The 18368-nt window shown below is 37.5% G+C and overlaps 1 protein-coding gene across 3 annotated transcripts in view; it reads left to right on the top strand.

The window, feature by feature from the left end:
- The window catches only part of ANKRD28 (ankyrin repeat domain 28), a 121501-nt gene that overhangs the window by 30302 nt on the left and 72831 nt on the right, over positions 1-18368 (top strand). For 2 of the 3 annotated variants that reach the window (XM_053977685.1, XM_053977675.1), the window contains one exon: positions 17219-17302. In XM_053977685.1, the coding sequence (XP_053833660.1) occupies positions 17219-17302 (84 nt within the window). Of the gene's footprint in view, positions 1-14748; positions 16112-17218; positions 17303-18368 lie in introns of those variants that run through there. The other variant, XM_053977666.1, reaches the window with a different exon arrangement.

Below are 18368 nucleotides of genomic sequence, written 5' to 3'. Positions count from 1 at the left end.
TCAGCTTTCCTAACCAGATCCCTGGCTGTTCAGTCAATTTGTCTCTATTCCTCCCAGGCTATCTGTCCTTGCTTCCACCCTCTGTAAACTGTTTCTGTTTGTTTCCAGAAGGTCCTTGTTATCCCTGCAGGCCTTCTGGTGTTCTGCACTATTTCCCGAACTTTGTATGGATACATTACTCTTGAGCCTGGCGCAGACAATCTTTGAATATCATCCAGCTCTCTTGGGCCTCTCTTCCCTCCAGGGCTCTCTCCCAGGCACTCTACTTAGGGGATCCTTGAAGACACCAAAGTCTGCCCTCATCATGTCTGAGGTAGTGAGCTTGCTGTGTGCTTTCCTGGGTGCCGTAAGGATCTTGAATTGAAGATCAAGTGGACTTTATACCATCCTGTTAAATGTCTTTTGTTAATAATAATAATAAAGTGGGTTCTGTTTTGTACTGCTGGTACCAGTTGTATTTTTTCAGATTTGAAGAGCAGTATCTTCTCTTAGTTCCTGGAGGCCAAGCTGCTTTGTGGTGTAGATGTCCTCCTATAATTTGGGGCCTGTGTGAAGATCAGGTTCCAGATCTGTTCCCTCATCTGACCTTTTACAGTTTTATATGTCTAGTGGTTGTTTTTCTTGACTGACCTGACATGTAATCAAACTAGAGCAACTTTAGTGCAAATCATACTGTTAGAGAAAAGTGTCCTGATTAATGTCCCAGAAGAAGACTTATTTTCCCCCTCTCCTCCTTGCATCTTTCCTGGGGTTGAAGTGGCTGTGAAGATGATGGTTTATAGTAGTTTAGTTTAGAAAATGAAAACCATGGTAGCTGATAAACCTTGTTTTGTGCCAATACAAAAAGTGATGCATGTCCTTATTTAGAAATACTGGAAACACATTGCTAGCTACAGTATTTCCAAAATGCACTTGCTGAAAGATGGGTGATTGGTTTTGGAGTGGAGCATGCAGTCCACTTTAAACATATTATGGGAATTGTTTATGCCTGGAAATTGTTCTTTTGGGGTAAATTATTCAGGAAACTGGGTCACCAGGCAGCTACAAGCTATCCAAACACATTGGTTGTGTACAGATAAGAGACTTTAACATATCCTTTATTTGTGTAATGGGTACCATAATGGTGCATGTTTCTTTCTTTGAATTTTCAAAATTTCAGCACCAGCTATAAAATACTGTGCTGCTATATAACATTTAGGGGGCTATAACTTAAATTACTGTGTGGATTAAACAGATGAAAATAAAATTTCTTTTTCTCATAATCTTAGTAATACTGGGTGGGTGGAGGTTCATTGTTGGTTTGGGGCTTTTTTGTTTGTTTGGGTTTTAAATTTTTTTTTCTTTTCCCTATATTTTTAACTGATTCTGGCACCTGATAGAGAAAACTTGAGTCTGAATTTTGGCTGAGTTTAAAAGCTGCATGCCTGTGGTACTTAGTATGTGTGGTCTAACATTTGTGCAGATGTTGTGGTAACTCTTTAATGCAAATAAAGGGGAGCAGAATAAGTTTTAAGTGTGTTACCTTGGATTCTTTCTCCAGTGTGCACTTCAAGATGACCTCATCTTAATCTTTTATAAATGTGACTACTTGTGATATTTCCATTGCTGCTGACCAGATGGTGATAGTAATGACTGAAAAATAAGCTCCCTTCCATGATGAATGGAATTTATCGGCTGCTGCTTTTTGGCAGGGGTGGGAGTTTTGTTGTAAAAATATGCTGACTGGCAGTTTGCTTGTTCCATCTCTGTTAAAGCCAGGAGTTCTGTGGGACAAGAAGTTCATTGGATGTTTCTCTGATATGGAAGGTGAATCTTTTTGACCTTCTTGATCACATTTCAATGCTACAGGAATTCACTTCAATATATGAAAAACAAAGCTTATATTAAGTAAAGAGTAAATGCTTGAGAATCTTTTCCCTTAGACTTGGTAAAGAGGTGATGGAGTAAAGGCTCATTTTACATTTACTTTGAATAATTTTTTTTTAAACATGGAAAGTTTTAAAGATTTTGCCAAAATATTAATATTGTATTCATTAATATTATAAATACTTTGGAGAACAGAATTCAAGTGTTCTTTCTTGGAAGGTCAAGAAATTTGAAGTAGCATCTCTAAAGCATCTGCTTTTCATTTTTATGAATTAATATCTTAAAATCAATATCCTCTAAATGGCTTTGTCTTGCATATTTAGGTAAAGATAAATATTTCAAAAGAATGAGTCTTTTTTTCTGTGGATATTAGCATTTCTTGGATAATATTAATTCAGTTAGCTCTGCGGTATTTTAAGAGTTGGTAATATCCCAAGCAAATAACATTACAGGCCTATTACATATATATTACTTTTTATTTTTCACAGTTGAAGACTTTATAATTTTAGTTAGCAAGAAGCAGTTTGTCAGATTATCAGTCTTGAGATATGTAGTGTGTGACTTGACTATTTATGTAGATATGCTGCAGAGTTCTCAATCAAGAAGGAAGAAATAGCAGAGGTTTGGTGTTTTTTTCATACATATCACCCTGTTGGAAAGAGAGAAAAGTAACACACTTCTCCTTCCAGTATGAGAATCTGGAGGAAGTAGTGAATTTTATTAATATTCTTAGGTAATCATGTGTGTAACTTCGAAGGTTTTCATGTACTTCAAAGAGTGAAAGGCTTTTGTGTAATGCCAGAAATTTATCCAGGGGCTATTTCTGTCATCTGGGGAGGAACATTTCTGGTCTCATTCTTCTTATAGCAGTAGTCCTATTTATCTTCCTGATGTCTCTGTTCTGTGAAGAGTTACAGCAGCTTTGGTTGCTTCCCTGCAGTTTGCAGGGTCTGAAGCTGGAGAGGAAAGGTACTTTGTCCTTCTGTCTTCCATGATGCAGTGTTTGTGGGGGGCAGAGTTTCTCACTGCTCATGAAAAATTAATGCTAAGTAGTTTCTTACTAAGAGAAAAGGAGCAATAGACCAAATAATGTTATATTAAGACTGATATTTTTAAAGAGAACATTTCATTGAAAGAAAAAGAAATTAATTGGAGTTTTTAAAAAAGAGAGAAAAACAGAACTAAGAGAGCGTAGACCTTAAGTATTTTTTAAATGGCCATGAGGTGTCAGTGTACATCCAAAAAGAAACTTGGCTGATCAACACTTCTTCTGGAAAGATAGTAGCCTTTATTTCCTAGAGCCTGAAATAAATCTCTAGGGGACAAGGTTACAACAGCTGAGTCAAGCCTATAAAAATTTATATCTGCCTGACTTAAAGATTACGTTTGCATAGCTACGTGGTGTTTTTTAACCAAGATGTGTAAGTTTATTGCTGTATTTCTAGACTCTAGTTTAGTTTGCAAACCAGTTCATGAGTTCAGTGGTGTTCTCTCTTCACTGCCCTGCATTATGAGCATGCTGGTTGCATGAGGTGTTTTTTGGGGAAGGCGCTCCACAGCTTGCTATATAAGATACAAACAAATAGGACTATTCCTAACCATATTACTGACTTCTTGTTACTAAATATTGAAGTCTTCCTAACATACTTATATTTTATAGAAATCTGGTATCTGTTTTTATAATAAGCTTTTATATTTAAACTGCTTTTATTTTATAATGCTTTTATAAAATAAAAGTTGTCTTGCCAAGAAGAGGTAGAAAACAATTGCATACAAGATGCCCTATGGCCTCGTTTTTGCCACAAAACTTGACCAAATACTCTCCCTTTTTATACACACTTATTTGCTGAGTGGGGTTTGGTTATTTGTAGGTTCTAAGACATCTAATCCTAAAGGAGTGTTAGAGGCAAAGAATATATAAAAGTTCATTTTCTTAATATTTTGAATAAGTAATATGCAGCTCATTGTACTATGTATTGTGTTTTGATACCATCTTTCTGATTCTGTATGATACTATTCCTTTATAAAGCAATTTGTTGGCTCTTAGGAATGCCAAAATTTACTTTGCAAGTTCTCCTCTAGGTGTCGTCTTAATTGAATAAATCACTGATTGAAGCCAATGTTAGGAAGATTTTGGAAGACATGAAGCCCAAAATAATCCTGATTGAAAAAAAAATACCAAGCCCCCCCAAACTCTCAAGTTTTAGATCATGCTGGATAACTTTGTAAAAGTTGTAACTACATTGTTGTGCTTGTATTTAATACATAAATTGCTTGTGTCTGGATTCTGGATACTTAATTGGCTTTGTTTGCTTTTTTTTGAATTCTGGGCCCTAAAATTCTCTAGTATTTTCTTTATAAAGCCATAGACTTTATAAATAGTGTTAGTACTGTAGGGACAGTTTGATTAACACAATCTGTGAAATTTCTATGTTGCAAAATGCTTTTTTTTTTTAAAGGAAATTTACCAGGAGCAATTGATATATTGAATCATGGGAGGAGAAACTTAGTAATTCTTTGCACGACTATGGTTTCGTGTAATTGGAAAAAAATTTAGTGATATACGTGGTTGTAATAGTGTCCAAGTTTGGAAAAGTTCAGGTGTCAAGAAAACTATCTTGAGATATTTTAGGGAAAATACACGGAATGGAATAGCTCTGATACATGGTTGATGGAGGGAGCTCAGTTGATGGGTGTGGGTTTGCAAAGCCGTCTCATCACTGTCTGTTGCAGTGAGCAGTTTGAATGCTCCCACTGCTCTTTGGCAGCTTCAGGCCTGTGGTGAGCTGGCTCCCACAATTCACCAGCAAAAAAGAAAAAAAAAAAAAAAAAATAGAGACAGTTGGGTCATACAAGTCGCCTGTGCTGGCTCAGGAAAGGGATGTGAATGCGCAAGGATCATGCGGGGAAGGGAGGAGTGAAGAGTTGGTCTGGTGACCAGCAGTTAAAATCAGACGAATACACTTTTTCAAATGTCACTTAGGAAAAAAACCAAAACAAACAAACCTACAAACAACAAACAAATAGATTTCTAGGGTGGTAAGAATTAACATTCTAAAGTAATACTCTGTTGCATTTTATGAAATTTCATTTGGTAATAGACTTTTTAAGCAAAGTGCTTTTTAATCTTCTACATATAGAATTGAAAAATTGCTAGGAAAAGTAACTAAGGAGTGAAGGTTGTGTACATGCTCTTATCCTGTAGTGATGTGTAAGAGCCCTCCTCCTGAAGAGCTGCTTCCCTTATGGGCATTTTGGGGAGGACTCCTTGGAAGGTTTGAAGCAGACAGGGAAGATTTTTGTCGGCAGCTGTGTTTCTCCTTGTTCAGTGTGGGAGAAGCCACATCTGTTTTGGCAGCTGCAGAAGTTTTAGATGAGCTCTGTCGTCCTGTAGTGGTGCCTGTATGTGTGTGTGTGTGAATATGTGCATTTTATCCAGCTGTGTTTTATAGAGTGTTTTCAGCTGCCAGAAAGGAGCTTTTTCTTGGACATGAGGGAGGTGTAAGGGGCTCCTAAAAACTTCTAGGAAGTTTAGCTTTCCCCAAGCAGTAAATCCTGATGCTTGAAGCAGCTATTGACACACACTATTTTAAAGATAATCATAATTTGTGTACAGTGACACTGTTTACATACTGAAAAGAGAAAAAAAAAGTGGTATCCATAGCAACTGGGATTCATTTTGCTCACTTATATACAGTGTTTTGAGTTCCTGGTATGTATGGAAACCAAAATTTCCCATGTGAGTAAGCCAGCTGAACTGTGGCTTCTGTGGTCATAGTCTATTCCTATCTACCCAAAACTGAATTAAAAGTATTGCACTAGTAGGAATGTTACATGTGTTTTTAGTATTATAATAGTTAAATATTTATTTAAACTCTTATAACTCCAAATCTTGTAACTTCTGCAAGAGAGAACTGATTTTTAAAAAGTTTTCTTTAAAAGAAAACTTTTAAATCTTCTAAAAAAAATTAATGTATTCAGGACCTTTCCCTCCCCAGCTCCATCCTGGGAAAAAAGCCCTCACCATTAAAGTGTGCCCCCCTTTTCGCTTCCTCTGTCCCTGCAACAACACTCATTCCTGGGTGGAACAGGGAGGGGGAGACTGGGTTGTAGGCAGATTGTGCCATCACATGACTAATGAGCAGGAAAATCTGAACAGAAACTTTTAAAGTTTTTCTGTTTTCTTTTAGAGCTATGAAATAATTCAGCCTCTTCCTTCCCTCAGTATTATGGACTCCCTCAACTTTCTACTAGGGGAATTTCAGTAATGACAAAAGTATTGAATAGGTATTTTGAAGGAGCAGATTTTGTAGTCCTTTTCTTCTTAACAAAACCAGAGCTTTGTTTTGAATAGCAGAAATTGTGTGGTCTTCTTAGAAAATATATGCTGCTATCACTCTGTCATTCTAAATAGTTTCCTCTAGATAGTGCATTTTAGTTCTTTTACTTATCAGACTAAGTGAATAGCAGACATATTTGAAGCTGAGTAAACTTTCCTTCCCTAAGATGGTCAGATTTGGAAGTGTTCTCTTCCTGATGCCCTTCTAGTAGAGGTAAAGCAGCCTGTACTGTATAGTTGCTCCTACTTAGGTTTTGTCTTTGTACCTCAGTCCAACCTGTGTTATTTCCCCTTCTGGTCATTTAACCACTGAATCCAGTGAGTGCTGTTTAATGCTTATTTGGGTGCACTGCTCTGCTCTGATTCTTAGTTTTTCACAGGGTGTTCATTATGTCTCACTTTTAATTGGTTGTATATTCTTGCTTCTCTGACTGGATTAACATTTTCTTAGTATTTGCTGCTGAAATAACACAACTATGAGTCCAAACAAAATGTGGACTAAGATAAAACCCTGCTAATATTGCTGAAATGAGACAGGTAATGCACTGTTTGCTGTAGCAGCATATCCAAGCTGATTCTTGCAAGTACTGCTAAAATCAAACTTAAATAAGCATAATTAGCAGTTGGAAGTTGGTGAGCTTTCTGACCTTGGCTAGCAGAGATAAATCTACTGAGCTTCTTGGGTTTGTGCTTTGGGAGGAGGTAGAGGGGTAAAAAAATAAAAACCCAACTCCTTTGTTTTTACTAATTCTCTGATAGTTGAATGGTTCTGTTGAAAGTGGGTTTGTCAGTGTTGTTTATTTTTTTGAATAGGCAACTGTTGTTTGTTACTTGAGAGAAGCAACTGGTTCTGGAACTGTTCTAAACTGATGTGAGTCATCGGTGAAGGATTTAAATAGTTGAATATGATGTTTGTTTCCTCCCTTCCATGGCTCAAAATGGTATGAATCATTTTTTTTAGTGTTTCCCAGATAATAGTCTGAATGGAAGTGGTATGTGTTTCTGACTCAAGTTCCTAAATGTTGGTGGAGCACTCCCAACCACTGCTGATTTTGGTCATGTGGGAATTCCATAGGAACTCCTGACATGTACAAAAGCAAACATTTTGTAACGATGGCAACTTACCCACAAGGATTGATGTGGTTGGTGACATAAAACTTTGAAAGTCCTCTTCTGACTGGCATAACTGACTTGACTTTTCTGCCTGAAATGTGTTAAGTGGTATAGGATAAAAATTCAGTAATGAAAATCGCTTTTCAAGTGCGTAGAATGTCTTGTAGAATGCTAGAATTTGTGTTGCATTTTTATATGGCTGCCTGCTACTGTTCCAAAACTGAGGTGTTTTTTATGAACCCACATCTCTGTAGTTTCATATGCTCTTAGCCAATTTCAGGTTTCCTTGCTCTTTCTACATAACTTGGAGCATCAAAAACGATGCATACTCCAGTGTTAACTGAAATTGTGCTGAAAAAATTAGTCAATTTTACAGGGGAAAGAGAAGGGGAAAAGGAAAAGAATGGGCACAAGTGTGTTAAAGAATAGTATTAGGAGGATAATCTTGATGTAACCTGGAAAGGACTAACTGATTTGTCTGTCATCCCAAGCTTATCAAACATGCTGCAATGAAAGGTTTTATATGTCATCAATATAGTGGAGATTGGGATTGAATCAGAGTGGTTACTCACCATAGGCAGCAGAGCAATTCTCATTTCTAGAAATCTATCCGACTACCATTTTCTTCTTCAGAAGCTCAGCAGCATGGCAGGCCAGCAGTTTTAATGAGGAAATGATAAACCTTATGCCAAATTTCTTGGCTTCAGTGAGAACATCCTCATTTTCAGTCTCAACACCAGCACTGTCCAGTGCTGAATCTGGGTGTTTTGCATTGTGCTGCCTTTCCTTTAAGGGGGTTTCCAGCCTTCTAGCTAAAGAACCAAGGTTAGAAAAAGAGCAAAGGATTAAGGTTTTTGGTTTATAGCCCATCCAGCTAAATGAGCCTCTGTGGGGAATCTGAGCCCTGCAGACCAAATGTAATGTGTTCCTAATCATCTCCTGGAGAAACAGCAGTTTGTTCAAAAACAAACCAGAAAAGCATACAAATCTGGGGAAAGTGGGACTTGTTCTTTTCCCATGTAGCAATGGAAGATCACACTCAGGGTCTTTTTGAGTAAGCAGCTGCCAGGTGAGAATTGCTTCTTTTCCTTGGGATACAAACATAGAGAATTGGTTTCAGTGCACCAGAGACAGAAGAAGTGTGTTATGCCATATATTAGAAAATCCCAAAGAATTTCTGGTATTCAAGGATGCAGTCTCTGAGAGGCTTGTGGTGCTTATGTGTGTTATAGTGTCTGTCCTTGAATCCCATATGCTATTCACAAACCCTGTAATTCCTACTGAAGAGGGAAGAGCAAACCTATTACATGGTGAAAAATAAGGCAATGTTATGTTGACCTTCTGTGATGTGGGCTAGTTTTTCTGTAATGAATAATGAGTTTGATTTTTTTTTTCTCTGCGGGAACAGAATTGCAGGAAGAAATTTTCAAAGAGGAAATATGTAAAATCAGCACTTCCTCTGTTCATCTTGAGCATGACTATAGATCAGTAGAAAAGTAGATCAAAGGAGATGTACTAATTCTTCTCAGTATATGCGTGCACCCACAGGTCCAAAGGGAATTCTCTTAGTTGTTTTACCAGCTGCACTAATATAATTTAGTAGGATCATATTTTAGTTAATTTACAGGAGTGTGTACAGAATTGGTATAAACACTTTCAAAACAAGGTGATAGATTATATAAAACTATGATTAGGAATTCTGCAGTTGTTCATTTGCTCCAGCCAAGCTACCTGTTTCTTCTCCTTGGGAAAATGTAGTAGCATTGTTCCCTGAAGCATCAGGCTGTCAGTGCCAGCTGTGACAATGGGTTGTGCTTCCAATGTGTCTGGGTTTTTATTTTTGCTGTGCTCTTGCTGGCATTCCTGTCCAGCCTCACCTCCCAGCAACGGGCTGGGTGTGCTGCAAAAGGGTGGTTGACATGTGAAAGAGCAAACAGGGACTGCTGAGACTGAGTCTTTGATTTTGTTTTGTTTTTGTCAACTCTGCTTTTAGAGCTGGTGTGCACAGCTGAAATTGCTGCCCTCAGTAATTATTCTTGGAAGGACACTGTGGTTATTATTGTAATTTATGCCATTTTTAGTGCAAAACCTGGAATTGGCTGGGGACATGGTATGAGCTGGAAGGAGCTAAGGAGGCCAGAAGATTTGCTCCTATCAGTGTCTCTTCTGTCTTTGCTCTGCCAACAGGTGGAAATACTTTCAACAAACCTCTGGGCCTTGCTTTTTGTATTATGAAAACATTTTTAAAAGCTGTCATGCTTGCAAAAACCTTAAGTGTACAACTAATAATATTGTGTTTGTGTGGGTTTAACAAATGCTGAAATGTTTTGCCTGCTTCTCTCTTTGACTAAACAGCTATTTTAAGATAATATCTTCGCCATTTTCCAACAGAAATCATCTTCTCTCACTTACCTTCTCCCAGAAAGAAAAATTGCTTAAAAAACAACCTGTCTTCTGTCCAAAATCCACGCCACAGTCGCTAAAGCAGTTTGTCAAGGTCTTTGTCTTCATGGATGCAAACTTACCTTAACTGTTCATAATAATATATGTGGATAGGCGCACCTTTTTGTGGTCTCTCTTTCCTGAAACAGGAGTTGTTTTGACTTCTAGTCAGTTTTACAAGACTGACAATACCACCATCAGACTCGTGTGGTTGTTATTTAGAAAAGCTGTTGGATGTAATAGCTGCCTTCTGTTTCTCAAAAGACAGAGAGGTGGCTGCTGTCAGGTGCAGCTGACAAATCTGAGCACACACATTTTCTACAAAGTACCTTGAGACCACTGACTTCAGACAGACTAGAGGACTTCTTTTATGTACTGTGTGTTAACGTAAGAATGAATTGTTGATTTTGATTTACAGGGTTGTTGAAAGTGCACAAAGTACCTCCTCCTGCCAGTTAATTTAAATGTGGCCTAAAAGGAAAGTGTGCTGGGTGGTATCCTAGCTAGAAGACATGTTGGAAGATGCAGGATCCTCATATTTTCACTTTCTTTTAAGAGAAATAGGAGTTGCATTTGCTTTTCTGGATTTTGGTCTGTGCACAGTTTGATTGTTAGACTCCATATTTTGAACACCAGAGATAATTTTTTTCATGTATTTACTTATCTTGTACAGTGATGGCTGTATGGTCCTTCAGCCGAGAGCTTGTCTGCAGGTGTATTGTTCAGACATACAGAATAGAAGTCTTAAACAGGAAATTGCTTAGTAGACGTTTAACACTTTCCAGGTTTATTGCTCTTTGGTCAGATGATATTTTTAACATATTACTGGGTGTTTAAGTATACAACTGAAGTTTGTGTCTGAATCACAGACATTTTCTATTATTAATTTTTCTTATGTTGCTCCAAATGAGAAAAGTTAGAATGAATGCTGGATTATTTTTCTTCTTTGTGTTTCAGTTTCAGCTGAAATGGCTTTTCAGATACTGGATTTTGTTAATTGCCAAGTGTTCAAAGATAGTATGTGACTGTGTGAAATAGTCCTTTAGATTAACAGAGCCTGCATGAGAAAAAGTAGGAGTTGCCTATGGTATCATGAAGTGCAAGCAGAGCTATTTTGCTTGTCCTTAGAAGTAGAACTGTGGAGTCCAGGGGTTAAAACTATTCTGCAGATGCAGATGCTCTGGAATAAACAGAACAAAACTGTGAAGAAAGGTACTAATTTCTTGCTTTAGACTGTTCTCTTTCCTGACTCCACCTCATTCCCTCAGGAGTGGGGAGGAAACAGCAGAGGAGTTCAGATGAGTGACTCATGAGAAGTATTCTAGAAGTATTGTAACTTATATTCATGGTGATGCTGAACATTCATCTCTGTCTGTATGTGATAAAATCAGCTCATACTGAGGCATGCCTGTTTACATAGAGCTATAGTTGTTAAAAGCAATCTTTGTCTTCTGAAGAAATACACAGACTAGGTATTTGCCTTGCAAAGTTGATATATGACTTGGTTCTAAGTTTTTTTCATTTTTACTGGAACCTGACAGAACAATTTCGTTCCTTTCCTAGATCCTTTTAATCATACAAAATATTACCTGAAACCAGTTGGATTAACCTCAGCCCAGAAAAAAATTCGGTAAATGCTGATCGGCAAGAGAGAAATCTTTATCTGAGTAGGTTCTTTGATATTGAATGTCCTTTGGTTTTGGTGTCATCAGCAATGCTGCTCGTTTGTTCCTAGAGAAGAGGGCAGATCCATAGAAAAGGTTGCTATTTTTAGCTGATTCAGAGTTCATGTTTTTTCTGTCTAGTGTAGATGGCAGACATCTGTGTTTTAACCTGCAGGTTGCATTCTTGTAATATATTCTCTTTATATGCACACATTAAAGACTCTTGAAACTTGATTTACTTAAAGACAAGTGTAGTTTGAAAATTACAACACTTTTTTTTTTCCTTACAGCTACCATGTCAACAAAAGAGCCTTTATTTTTGCAAAAATTCGTATCATCATTGCACTTCTTAAAATTTGAGAGTTAAGTGTGGAGATCTTACTTTGCTAACAGATCTTGTGGAGTTCATCAGATCACGGCTCAAACCCTTGTAGACATGGACATAGACTTTTTTTAAGTTAGGCCATTTTTGAGCCTTCTTTCCTGCTTCTCATTTCATAAGCTTTTATATTGGAAATAGATGACATTTGGAGAAGATGGATGGTGATGACCTGCTGTCTTCAGTTATTTTAAGTTTTATTAATACAAACTGTTTGAGATGCAATGTTCTTTATACCTTCGCAAAGTTCTGTTATGATTCCTAAATTAGTTTGAGGAACAGAAGCTTAAATTAATCATCTTGAATTTACTCTGCTTTCATTCTCTTTTGCTATTAACTCTTCTACACAGAAAGTTGTTAGTCTAGATAAGCTGCTGAAAAATTGAAACCTTAGTTTGGTTTCTCACAGTAGAATTCTAAACAGCTTTTGGGTTTTAGAAGACCTCTTAGGTAACATTGGAAACTGCATTTTGCACACCAGAAGATACTTTGGATGGTTTTTTGAAGTTGAAAGAAGAGGTGATTAGAGATGCTGTTTGCATTGAAGTGAAGGCACAGCTTTTGGTTGAAGGGCATGTAAGGGGGAAATGCCAGTTAATTGTGAGCAAAAATTAAATATCCAGAACTGGGTTTTCCTTTGGTTATGGAAACAATCGCACACACACAGTCCTGTCATAAGCAGAGTGGTTTTGCTTACTTACATGGTTTAGACTGCTATGGAAATCAATATAATATTGACTCAGTTGTGTTGGTTGTCTTTCTAATGCAAACTGTGATGTACTGGCTTTTAACTCTCTGTTGTAATGTCACAATTCAAAACATACAATGTTAGGTGAGATGTTAACTTGCTTTTGGAAATAATTTATATTAATTGTATTATATGTAAGATCGCTAAAATAATTATCAGAATAAATTAAAATGTTCTGAATTTTCACAATTAACTGAGTGTGAAAGCTACTTTTTTAAGGTAACTTGAATTTCTAGCTGACTTTGGAGCATTAATTACAAAGGTAAAAAAATGGACCACATGCAGATAAGTTGAATTAAATTAGGCATTATCTCTATGTAGCACTGTGTCCAGTTGGTAATTCCAAAGAAAGCATATGGAACCCTTGGCATTTGCATACTGTATAAATGTACTGACTCTTGAGAAGTGTTCATTTACACTGAACGTATGGGCTTAGCTGGAAAACCATTATCTAGCAAGAGTGTGTGTATCATATGAAGCTTGAGTATGCATTTTGCCAGTATTTTGCTTTTACACATAAAATCTGAGTTCTAATTTTTTTCAAATGCATGTTTAGTTACGCAAATAAGCCAAAGTGTCTGTTCCTGAGGGCATTTTTCACAAATAGAAAGCAAGCTATTTTCTATGTTGTGGTTGTTGCGTTCCATAGCAGGCAGTAGGGTGTTGCAATAGCTGAGCTTTGAGGATGTTCATAGTTTATTAGAACTAGTTCTGCTGTGGCCAAGAAGAACATGAGTTGTCATATGTACTCAGGTGAATCTGTGCTGTTGCTTTTTAATAAATGGCTGAAATGCTAGAACAAAGCAGCGTGGTGTACAAATCATTGCTTTTTTTTGTAATTAAGACCAAAAGGATGAGATTTCAAAACAACTGGACTCTATGTAATGAACAGAATATATTTATAAAGTTATTTGTTAGTCTTGAAAAATTTTAATCTGAAATGTCATGATGAATCAGAATCTGGTGCTATATTCTGCCAGGTCAGGACTCCAGAGGTCAGGGAGCCCTTGCCCAAAGTACTCTTTTGCACTTAGAAAAGTTTCACCTGCATAGTGTCAGGGGGAAAGGGAGGTGTTTAAGCAATTCATTATATTACAATCAAGCTACTGTAGGCATTTTTGCAAAAGAGTTCATGTAAGCTTTTCCTGTCTGTACCCCCCAAAGGTGGAAATCAGTATGTCTATTTATAGCCAAACCATTTACACACCATTTAAACCTGTCTTTCTCTCTGCTTGGATTTGTGTGTGAAACTTGAGTGCAAATACTTTATTGAAGAGCTATAAACTTGCTCACCATTGACAAATTCTGCTCTTAGCAGCCACTGAAGGACATCAGAATTGCCTTCGTGCTGCACAGCAGGAGCAAAAACCCTCCCTCTGTTCCTGTAACACTGAAGCTTATCCAGCAACTTTTGACAGAAGCCATTTACATAATACACCCACGAGCCAGCACCATTTAGGCAGATTCAAGCTGAAGTATTTATTCAGCAAGTTGTAGGGCTTCATATTATACCTCATTATTATGGTACATTTTAATAATATTATATTTAAATTATACTTAATGTAATTTTTTTTTTCAAGCTGTGGTTGTGTTTGTCTGTACTAATTGCAAAAAACCCATGGCTTTCGTTAATAGCTGGCTTTTTAATAATCAGCCTATTGCTTTAAGATTTTACTTTTCATTTAATATTCAGAGGATTTATGTGGGGCATTTATTGTCTTTAGTGAGTTAAGTGAGGACTGTTTTGCTGTCTGACCAGTGCCATATGAAAGCAGTTAAAGTGCTGGAATTGTTTACTGCCTAAAGTGTAGTTAGTCAGCACAGCCAGTACACCACATTTCTTTGCGGCTTTTAGTGGAAAATATTAAACAGTCGCTCTTTCTTCAGTTATAGAATTTTTACGTTTTCAGCTGCGTTAGTCACCGATCTGGCGCAGGCTGCAAAGACTGCCCCCAAAAAAAGCAAAAGGCGGGTTTTTTTTGTGCCAGAGGAAGTTACCCTGGGAGCGGTGGCTGGGTGCTCTGGTAAGTGTGACATGTGAGCATTACTAGGCATTGCACCCTGGCAGGCTGCAGGCGCTGCTCGCCAGGCTGCTGCTCGGGGGGAGCGCTGCCGTGGCACTGCTTGGTGCGCCACTCCTGCCGCCTCGGACAGCCAAGCTGTTTTTTGAGCCTTGCAAGGCTATCTGCTGATTGTATAATTTAATTTGTCAAGGAAAAAACCTGATAAGCAGAAGCTCTCACTGAAGAGGAGAATCAGGTTGGCGCAGTGACAGATGTTCGGATAAAGAAGTTGGCTCAGAGAAGATGTACAGAGTCTGATTTTTTTCTTCCTTTTTTTCCTCCCCCTCAATCTGAATGAAGACTATCATGGGAACTGCATTCACATGGTGATCAAAAGAAACACTTGAGTGATGAACTGCTTTTGCAGAAGTCGTCTAAAGCAGTAATTTGAGCTTTTGTGTGCAGTAGCTAGCTTGTTTTGCTGAAGCATTCCTCCTCGACAGTATTTCTGCCTTACGCATTCCCTGATGGAGAAGCCACAGCTACTGCCTGGTGAAGGAAAAATGAACGCTCCGCATTGCTTGTGTCCCTGACGGAGTAGCACCGGCTGCGCTGCTTTTGCTGGATTCAGCTGGCAATATTGTTCAAGGAGTTCATTGTCCCTGTGGTCTGACTCATTGCATGTAAATGTGCTGCAGCCGTGCTGCATGTTGCAGCTATTTTCTTGCATGGGAAAGAATTCTTTTCCTCTGAGCAGGTCCTGAATAACTGCTGAACCGAGATGTGTTTTTCTGTCTGGACTGTTTTTGACATTGAGAAAGGAAGTTGGAGAATGGCAGGATGATTGGGAAGCACGTTTCTTTTCAGTCACCAGAAAGCCTGTGAGGGTTGATCTAAACTGACCTTGCAGGAGTGGGAATAGCGGCGGCCGTCTCTCTCGGGGCAATTGTTCCTTGTTCCGTCCTCTGCAGGACAGAGTCGTGTCTTCTGCAACAATGACTTCACTGTGGGGGTAGAAGGACGCTGTGGAAGTTGTGACATTAACAAAGACAAATTTGCTTCTGAAAGGACAGCTGTGTGCGACAGTGAGTGCTGTTCGAATGGAATTGGATCTTGGGATATTTTTATCAGCTGTTCCGCGGTTTTGTTATTGTGCTTTCGATGCTTAGGGACTTTTTATTTTATAAAGAACAACTTTTTTTCAGCAGTGTCTTGAACATCTCATCGTGTTTTAAGTCTGGAAAATGAAGTGTGAGGGGGGATTGGAATGTCCCTTTCTAGATGGTAAGACACCAGCAGTAGCACTCACAAGTTTGTGAGGGCCTGTGAAACAGGTGAAAGTATTTCCTCTATGGTCACTATTGCGATACCTGCAGTCTGCTTCCAAAAATACCATTGCTGGCATTTTCTTGGTTGCTTTTGCTTCCTCAAACGGATCGAATGAGTCGAGTCTGTATTGTTGTTTTGGAGGAGGAGGAAGATGATTCTCCCACATTTATTTCCAGTTTACCTCAGGAAAACGTATCTGTACATCCATCACCCTCTGGAAACGTGCTGGTAAGGCATGTTGTTTGTTGGCATATTTCCTGTTTATAATGCTGTCTCAAATGCCAATAGCTATATTCCTAAGATAAGGATGAATACGTACAACGTCGAAACAAGACAAGGTGATACAGATATAATCTGCATGTAATAAAGATGGAAAAAGCTGAAACTTAGTGGTAGAATTTATGCTTGCAAAGGTCCTTTCTATTTCATGTAACCTTATGTATGGTGCGGCAAGAACAGGTCTCGATTCATGTGTAATAGCAGTGGGGTTTTAGAAGGCTTGGGAAAGTGTATTTAAAGTAAAGGGGTTTTCCCTGCTCCACTTCTCACTCTTCAACAGTACATTTATGCAGTACTACTTTAGAAACTGATGTGATCATTGTATTATAATCATATGCTATGTTTATTTTGAGAACTGATAGAGTATATAGTTATATCAAACAAGAGTAATTCTAAACTAAAATAAAAATTAACATGAGTCACAATCGTGGTATTAGTTAGAGTCAAGTTAGCACTTTCTGAAAATGATCAACACTGGGGACTGTGCTTTTATTGCTTTAAATTATTTTATTCTGTCAAGTGTCTGACTTAAATCTTGCTAGCATACCTCAGCAGCTTTTCTTACTTACTAAGAAATCCTGCTATATTTAGTAATAGATGTGTGTGAGTGTGAATTTGTTACCATACTTATCTGATGCACTTTGCTTTCCCACTCTGTCTAAACAGGTGAAAGACTTCCAGTAACTTGAGTCACTTGCTAATGTAAAAGGGGATTGTTTGCTTATACTGTATAGAATTTGCAGCATGTAATGACAACCCTAATTTTGTTCTAAGGCATTCTCTTTTCAGCTGTTATAAGCTTGTCTTCTCAGCTCCTTTTTTTTTTTTCTCCCACATATATATTTAATTGACTTGGAGGATGTCTGTGTGTTTGAGGTTTTTAAAACTTGCAATTTCTCTGATTCTAAATACTGGTGCTGGTTTCTTTGTTTTACTGCCTGGAATGGGTTTTTTGTCATTACCTTGAGTTTCTGTTATGTATCAAAAAAACTGTATGTGTATCACTAAAACCTAAAATGGGGTTTTATTTTAAGATGTGTTTTTTCTTCATTTTAGCCACCATTGGTTCAAGCTATATTTAATGGAGATCCTGATGAAGTTCGAGCACTAATATTTAAGAAAGAAGATGTTAATTTTCAGGTAAAATCAAATATAATTATCTTTGAATAGATTTTAATTTTTAATATATTTTAATTTTGTTTGTTATATATTTTTGCTGTACTAATCTCCTTAAAACTTTGCTAATTATTGAGCTGTACATTTTATATTCTAGGCTAAGTAACACCTATACATTCATATAATACTGGGAATCAGATGTATAGCTGTACAGATTTGTGTGAATAGTAAAGACCTAATTTTATGTTCCTTGTAAATGTTACTTCTGCAGTGCCTGGGTAACTGCAAAGTTTGTTTATACAGTTGCATCAGACTAATTTGGAGAAAGCTAGACTGGCTGAGTGTGATGCTATGTAGACTTGAATTGTTTTAAAATTGAATATAGCATATAGTATACATTAGACAAATATAAGGACATAGTCTGGGGTTTCAGTAGGTGCATATAATGGTGAATTTTAAAAGGGGAAGCCTAATGATTGTATTAGTAAGAGTGAGAAACTGGGTTTTTATTTTTGCAGTGCTGCAAACTCAGGCACTGCAGACATAAAAATTATACTGAAATGGTACCAAGTTTGTTCCATTGGGTGATATTCAAGATTTGAACAGCATGCAGCTACTGTATTTCTATTAAAATTCTAATATGTGTGTTTGACACTCTGAAAGGTAATATAGCATAAACTCTTTACATGGAGTAGAAATTGCTTTGATTATTGCAGCAAAGTAACACCAACCATTTAGGGCTTATGCTACAGGAATGTATATAGCTGTTTCTCCTCCAAATGCCTCAGACAAGAGTGATGCTAAAAGGCAAAGGCTAAGATGTAGTTGCTACCTAGGGGCCCATTTAAGATGATAATGATTGTTTACACTTTCTTCTGGGGAGATGTAAACCAAAAGCAAATATTTAGTTTGGTATGTCTCTTTTGACATTTAAAAGCATTCCACAGAATTTACAGCTGAGAAATGCCATGTGTAAAGTCCCAGTGGAAGGGAGCTCTCCTGTTGTCTTGAAGAGCTTGAGTAGGACCCTATATAAAGAAATTTTCTGTCAAATCTGAAGCTTTGTTTGATAAGGTTGGACTTTTTATCC

The sequence above is a fragment of the Vidua macroura genome, chromosome 1 (assembly GCF_024509145.1).
Source record: "Vidua macroura isolate BioBank_ID:100142 chromosome 1, ASM2450914v1, whole genome shotgun sequence".
Lineage (NCBI taxonomy): Eukaryota > Metazoa > Chordata > Aves > Passeriformes > Viduidae > Vidua > Vidua macroura.
The sequence above is the reverse complement of the archived record's forward strand: the minus strand, read 5'-3'. Positions and strand labels throughout refer to the sequence as shown.